Raw genomic sequence first — 7,555 nt, 5'->3', positions numbered from 1 at the left:
TTATGATTAGGAGACTGCTCGGAAAAGGAAGCAACATGATCATCAAGTGAGGTCAAGCAGGTGCAACCCAACAGAGCTCAGTAAACGAAATCTATTAATGACAAACAGATGGGATAAGAAGCAGTCACTCAATTTAGCTATACTGGTATTACAGGGTTAGCAGGGCTAAAATAGACAAATATATATTTAAAACTCTGAAATCTGTTCTTTGAAAATATCTCCTTCAGAAACAGCTCTGATTAGCAAACAGATTTCAGTCTTAACATTGAATTAAAATTCACTGTCAACATGTAACAGGCCATACTGCTATATCAATTTGAAATGCAGCTAGATAACTTTCATCTTACATTTTAATACTGCTTGCTTGTAAGTGGCATATAAATTATTAAAACATGTTTTACAGATTAAGGAACTGAAAACTAATTGTCAATAGCAATATTTTGTCAAATATTATTATAGAGAGGCAAAATGAGCAGACTATAGGTTTAGCAGAAAGAAATCCCAATTTACACATAAAATTGATGTCCTTTGTTTTCATTTCAATGTTTGGATCATGTTAGATAGCAGCAGATCTTCCTATTATCACATTTCTCCCAAGAACAAGACCACACAGCTACTACTGATATGGCTGATAAATCTATACAATAACCACCATGTAACAGATAACTATGGTTCATAACACTGTCAAAAACATACTTGATCTTTGCAGTTTAGTAGTAGGCACAGCCTAACATGTCTTGTACTTTTCTGCCATTACAGTAGTGCAAGACACCTGGTAAAGATAGAGGCCAACCTCATCCTTCCCTAGAGCCTAGTCCAGAGCTCTTTGAGGAGAATCCATATTCATTTATCTTTTATAGCTAGAACACCCCAAGCAGTCCAGATGCACTTAGGGAATAAGATAGTCCAGAAGCAGCATGCAAATCAAGATGGAAGAAGAAATACACAAGGAGTCAGCATAAAATAAAGTATCAAGCTCATTTTCTTTTTCAGGAGGACTACGGCAGATGAGAACAGCTGCAGTATTTCTACAGCAGCTCTGTTCTCTGCAGTCGTTTGTTTCTGCTGCATTACTACGCCTAGATGCAATAAACCTTGACTGTTCCTATGTCATCCCATAGAGGGGAAAAAAAATAAAAAAGAAAGAAAAAAAAGAAAAAGTCTTTTTCAGGATTGGAGGCTTTGACAACTTACTGCTTTGGTGCACAGGAACTATGATCAATCTAAGAAATCCTTCAGTTTCATGACACACCAGCTCCCTAATGGATGCTTACTAAGTATCATCTTGCCTTTTCCTCCCTCAAGCCATTTTTTCCTCTAGATACCAACATATTATTACCTGTAAGGAAAAATAACAACTGTAACACATGCCTCTTCAAAAGGCTTTCAGTTTTCCCATAATTTTGTCTATTGTTTCAGAGATACTAAACTCACAAGACTTGATGATTCAAAAAACAGTTCAGCTTTATAAGACTGTGTACAACTGTGGCACTCTGCATGGCCGTGTGCAGTGGTTTAATCCTTCATCATGAAGTTTTCTGAATAAATCTTCAGAAGCAGCCTGTATAGTTTTTCATCCAGTTCTTATGCCATAGGAACCTAGACATGGAGCTTTTAAATATTTTAATGTATTTTATGTGTGGGTCTTTGGTAAGAAACAATGATCTTATTCTGAATAAGTGAGGAAAGAACCAGGCACGTTATTGTCAGGGTTGTGATAATCTTGAAATATTTTTATTCAGCTGCACCTGAACAAATCATTCCAGAGAAATACAGTTTGGTTCCAGAAGCCTCCAAGTATTTAGAGAGGATGAGACAACCAAAAACTAAGGATGACATTGTGTCTTCTTAAAGATTGTATACAAAATACTGAGTTTAACAGTTTCATTAGCTACAAAACACATCAAAATTTCAGATCATATACACAACAGATCTTTTAAGAATGGCTCACAGATTAAGATATTTTACATGTAGAACTTGGTCTCTGCACTTAATTAAAACGGCTTTGACATTTACAGCCTTTTTATACTGTATTGAGAAGATGGGTTTAAGGTAAAATAAAACAGTTTATCCATTTTCATTGAGGTATATGTAAATGATGCTCTTTTTCATTTTGCAAACTAAAAAGGATATTTAAATAGAGCAAATAAGTCCTGGAAACTTCCATTTAAATAAAACACCTCTACAGTACAAATCCACCATAAAAGCAAGGTATTAAAAATACATTAGAACTGTTTAGCAAAATGTCTGGACAGATATTTTGGTAAGCTATGATTTTTGTTCAGCTGCCATCAGCTTTCTCTTGAGAGATGGAAGTATTCTCTGTCACCAGTCCATACTCATCAGATTCAGGTTCTAAATTATCCAAGTAAAATGGAGATCAGTTTTGCCACCACATGTACATTGAGGCTGTTTCCCAGAAGACGGTAGCATTGCTTTATTGTTATTTTGTCAGGAAAGCCTAAAAAAACAAACAAACAAAAAAAAAAAACCCCATGTAGTGCAATGTCATTACTCTGGCTTTGTTCCTAGCTTTTAGTCTACTCCTTTAGTTCAGTGAACAGCTCTTAATGCAGTTACCACAGACTACAGCAGGGTTCAAGTCCCCGCTAAACAAAGTTACAAAAATAATTTCCAACCAGTTCACTGGATTTGGATCAGTTCTTCCGTTAGCACTACTGCCATCCCCCTACGGTTTAACAGGAAGCTTCACAACACTGCTATACTGTGTAACTAATGCTGATCTCCCTTCCCTTCATGTACCACCTAGCAGCCTCAGGGAGAGGCAGCGGCACCTAAAACACTGCACAACTGCTACTCTAGAGAACACCCAGAGAGAAACGTGGCCATAGCAGAAAGTAAGTGTGGGGATTCTGCAGATGGACTAAACTGCATTTCTCAATAAGCTTTATACTGTAATAACTTCTAATCTAAGCCCCTCTAACCAGTTGAAGGTAAATCAAATGAGTCTCGCAGTGCAATACACCACCAGTTCAGACTAAGCTATGAGCAAGGCTTATTCAGCGAGTGATCAAGCAACTGAACAATTTCCCATGCAATTCAATGCTGACTCTGTCAAATGCACTCAGAAATACAGGCAGCATCTGACACGTCCTTCATACGGTAAGTGCCTGGACTGGCAGAAAGAAGGGAGGCCCAGAAAAAATTAAACTGGTCTGGGTATTGTGAAAGGGCCGTGTTGTGTATTGAGCGTACAAAGGTGACCAAGCCTCTGAGAATGAAGAAGTTGCCAACAGCCAGGTCTGCTTCAACTGTCCTTGCTTGCACTCTTAGCTTACTCCAGCTGTGAGGTAAAGTGCATTTGCTTCAACTTGAGTGAAAGATGAACAGCAGTGGTGATTCAACCATTAGAGCCATTTGCTAAGCTGCTGAAACTTGATCACATACAGTTATTTGACCATTCCCTAAGAAGAAAACTTAACTTTAAGCCCAAGGTCATCACCAGACAAATTAGTTTTGATGCATAAACATCTTGTCCATGCAAGTAGTGATATATATGTTCTAAAGTTCTCATAGCACTTCAGAAAAATCCTCTTCCAAGGATTGCTCAGGAGAGAACATGGCTGGACAGTTGCTGAGCCAAGGGCGGAAAGCTGAGGAGGAGGCGTTGTTCCATCCTCCTCTGCCAATTATTAATGCCTTGAATGTGGACTGCTTTGGTAAACACACCTTCTGCCAGCTCCATCCACTTTGCCCAGCTTCCTGGCATTCACATTTGGGCAATCGTTCTTCTCCCTTTGGAACAATCACTTGCACTCCCACACACACTTCCTTAGATGGAGTTTTCATATTAAATCACTGAATAAGGCATGGAATCTACACATTTTTAAAAACTATATAAAATAAATACGTATTTATGCACACACACACATGCACGTGCACTTAGAGCCCAAGAAGCTTATATGAACCCTGAAAATTTCAGAGTTTCTCTTTCTGCCTCTCGGCAACTGAAAGCCTGAATTAATTTTCAGGACACACCTTTATCCCAAGCTTCCTCTATCTGCCTGCTAACATTATCTTGCACCTTCTATCTTCTTGGCTCAAGAGTAGTCTGGATCAGAAGGACAGATTTAACAACTCATAGTACGCTGGCACTTGCTACACAGCTCTCACTGTACCATTTAGGTCATGCACGCTACCTGATGACGTTGTGATCTTAGCAACATGCACTCCCACATTGTGCTGGCTTTCCACTAGGCTGCCATTTGTTTCTTAATAGCTTACATACATCACTAACAGGAAAAATGGAAAAGGCATCTTGACATCACTCTCATGAAAGCAGGTCACAGGTGCAAGAATGCTCTGATCACTTTTAATGATATTGCTGTGGGACCCACAGGAGTGACTAAGACAAATGACCACAGTATTTCATTGACCTACAGTGCAATTACTATTTATCCATTCAGATGTTAAAAGCACAAATAAATCTGTTAATGTTAAGAATGAACAATGATTTTAACTCTGGATCTCACGTATTGGAAAAGGCTATCAATTTGTTAAAATACAGAACAATTTAGACACAACTGTGTTTCTTCTGATAACACTGTAGTTGCAGCTAGTAACAGCATCTGTTGCAAAGCTTCCTGACATTTTTCTTCACTTCATTTTCAAGCTTATAGTTTTCTTATTCTTTAGCTTCCTGGACAAACAACATATTTGCAGTGGGTACATCTCCAGGCTTTCTGTTGTTGAAAATTTCAGCCCAAACGTTGCTGTCACTACAGAACACAGGAGCAGAGAAATTACAGCATATTTATCTCTGAAAATACCACACTTCACAGCAGCGACTTCAAATCTAACATGGGAGAAATGCTGTCAGGGAAACACCCTTTGCTGTAGCCATAAATACAGCAACTCTCAAAATCTCCATAGCTTGCAAATCCTCCAAAGAAACTTTTAGTGAATTATAGTACCTAAATTCACCAGCTATTTCAATCAGCCTAGAGCTGAGTAACACTTTAAGTACAAAGTGGGAAATGTCTCTAGGTGAAATACAAAGGAAAGAAATGTCAGACTTGTGACTCAGCGCAGTGGGAAAAGCTTGTTCTGCCTATGAATCAGGAGTATATGTGAGAGGAAGCCACTAAATGAGAGGGGCTGGTTTCATGTGTTGCAGAAGTTGGAAAAGCAGTATAGCGAGGCAAGGAACTGCAAGACCCATAAAGAAGGTCCCATGATTAAGGCAGAAGGGTATTGCCCTCTGAGAGGTGCAGTCTGTCCCTGTCCTTCCCTTTGCAGTTCCCATGTGACAAAAGACAAGTTTGCTAAATGAGCACTGTGTAGATAATGATGATCTGGCTGCTCCTCAAATTCAGAAACCTGACTTGCCTTGGGAGTTCAGTTCTGGTTTGCAAAAATATTGAAGCTCACAGCTGTCCCTGAAGATGAGCTCTGAACACAGAAAGCATAGTATCATTCCAAGCACTCTGAAATAGTAAAGGTCAGGCTTTGCAAACTGATCGCTCTAAATTAATGGAGTCTTCCAAACATAAATTTCTCCATTGTCTTAGTTCTCTCTGTAAAATACAAGCAATATTAACTCTACTACACCTCTTAGTGATGTTGCAAAGACCGACTGAAGATCTGGAAAACACAAGCTGTATTTTAAAATGAGAAAATGGGCAATCCTGTAGTCAAGAGATCTTGAACAGCATGATAAACCTATAAAAGCCCAATCCAGCCCTGTTTAGCTCAAGTTTCTTTAAATCAGCCTACATTAATATGGAACAGAGCTGTGCTAACAAAAAGGTTGTCTGCAAAAAAGACAAATCTATTGAAGAAGAGATGCTACGAAAAAATTGTGCATGTTGGTGTGTAACTCAACACAGCATACTCCTGGAAATACTCTCAAACAAGTAAGCTTAGTGCTGGCAACTTTAACCTTTGACTTTGCAACATTGATAATGTTCTTTCAACATAGTACTTTTGAAAATAACTTGAAGTAATAAATGAGAAAACAAACTAAAACTGCAAAACAAAGAAATATATTAAAACTATTAACACTCCTCAGAACTCTAAGTCACTGAGGAAGTTGAAGAAAAACATAAAAAATTACTCAAGGTCAGTGGTATCTTATTCTACGGATGCTTGTGTTGCTGTGAGACAGTAAATGGATCTGATGGGACGGCAGCAGGCCAAGCTCCTTAGCAGGTAGTAACAGCTACGCTTTCTTGCCGGCCTTTCTTTACAAGGGGAATTCTAGTAAATTTATTTTGGGCTTATTTCTGGTTAACCTATGTCCAATGTACTGGTATTGCTAAGTCTTGTTCCTTGACTCCCTCTTCTCCACAGAAACAGTTAGAAAATGAAGTAACCGACCAAGGGCTAGGACTACCTTTTCTAGAAAGTAGAGATGACTTAAAAGATCATTAACTGAAGAGTTTGAATACTCCTGAACAAAGAAGTATCTGTATCTTCTGAAATTCCTTTTCTCTCAGCAGCTGACAATGCATGGAAAGGAGAAAGCAAGCAGCTCAAACACTGAGAACCACTAACACATCTCCCAAACTGGCAGGATACATTGACTTACCACAGTTGTGAGTAATGTTGGCTGCTGAGTAAATCGTTTCAACACTAAACAAAGGTATTCCTTCATTGCCATTCAGTATGTCTCATGACAAAACTTTTTTCTTAGTTTACGAAGATAAACCTAACCACAGACGCTGGCTCTTACAAAAAAAAAAAAAATAGTGGAAATTCAGAGTAATTCAGAGTTAGCCAAATAACAAGAACCAATCGTAAGAACTGAGCAGTCAAAAAGTAAAAGAAAAACCAGGGATTAGTCCTCAGTGAAGAAACTACATTGGCATTTCTGAGGAATGACGTAGAAATGGGTAGTTCGCAGCACATACCAAATTCCAGAGGGAATCCATGAAGATTTGCTATTTCTCTTGGGGTAAAGTACCTCAGTTTTAGTGTTGACAATTTAATAAGCTTCTCTTCTTCTGGTAACTCCTCAATGCCTTTAAACACTGATTCAAGCTATGAAGAACATCCAAAACAACAGATATCACTGATACACGCCAAGTATGTAAAATTTAAAATTTGCATCTCAACAGAATATTTCTTTGATTATCATAGTGCTAAGGACAATAGCATGTTTCATTTGAAAGCATGACTGGTGGTGTATTTTTGCAGACATTATCTCAACTCAGGGACTTAAAAGAAAGAAATCAATGTTGCCATGAGGGCATTCATTATTTCTTCCTCCAGTTACAAGCTATACCAATACTTAATGAGGCAATCAAAGCACTATAAACATTTGTTAATGACAGGATAGTGACTTAATATAACTCAGTAACAGACTATCCACACAAATTAAGCTGTATGGATGTAGCTGTTTTAATAAATTTGTTTCGAGATTATCCTGAGTTCCAAAGCTGCATTCTTTTTATGCTTAGAAATGCCATATAATACTAGTGAACAGCACAGAAGTGCAGGAAGCAGTGCTTGTGTACAAAATAGGCTTTGTGAAAAGTATCTTTGAATGATGATTCACCAATACATTTATTTTTACTTTCCCCAATGCCAAAAC

At 38.2% G+C, this 7,555-nt stretch overlaps 1 protein-coding gene across 10 annotated transcripts in view; it reads right to left on the bottom strand.

Moving 5' to 3' along the window:
• Positions 1-1,835: 1,835 nt before the first annotated feature.
• Positions 1,836-7,555, bottom strand: part of TRDMT1 (tRNA aspartic acid methyltransferase 1) — a 29,573-nt gene continuing 23,853 nt past the window's right edge. For 6 of the 10 annotated variants that reach the window (XM_086742215.1, XM_086742209.1, XM_086742212.1 and 3 more), the window contains 2 exons: positions 6,873-7,002; positions 2,473-4,739 (listed from right to left, as the gene is read on the bottom strand). In XM_086742215.1, coding sequence (XP_086598341.1) covers positions 4,618-4,739; positions 6,873-7,002 — 252 coding nt within the window. In that variant the 3' untranslated portion in view covers positions 2,473-4,617. The other 4 variants (XR_015257836.1, XM_086742210.1, XR_015257837.1 and 1 more) reach the window with 3 other exon arrangements.

Source organism: Chlamydotis macqueenii, chromosome 2, assembly GCF_036417535.1.
Source record: "Chlamydotis macqueenii isolate bChlMac1 chromosome 2, bChlMac1.mat, whole genome shotgun sequence".
In the NCBI taxonomy this organism is placed as follows: domain Eukaryota; kingdom Metazoa; phylum Chordata; class Aves; order Otidiformes; family Otididae; genus Chlamydotis; species Chlamydotis macqueenii.
Note: the sequence above shows the minus strand (reverse complement) of the source record. Positions and strands in the feature narration are given on the sequence as shown.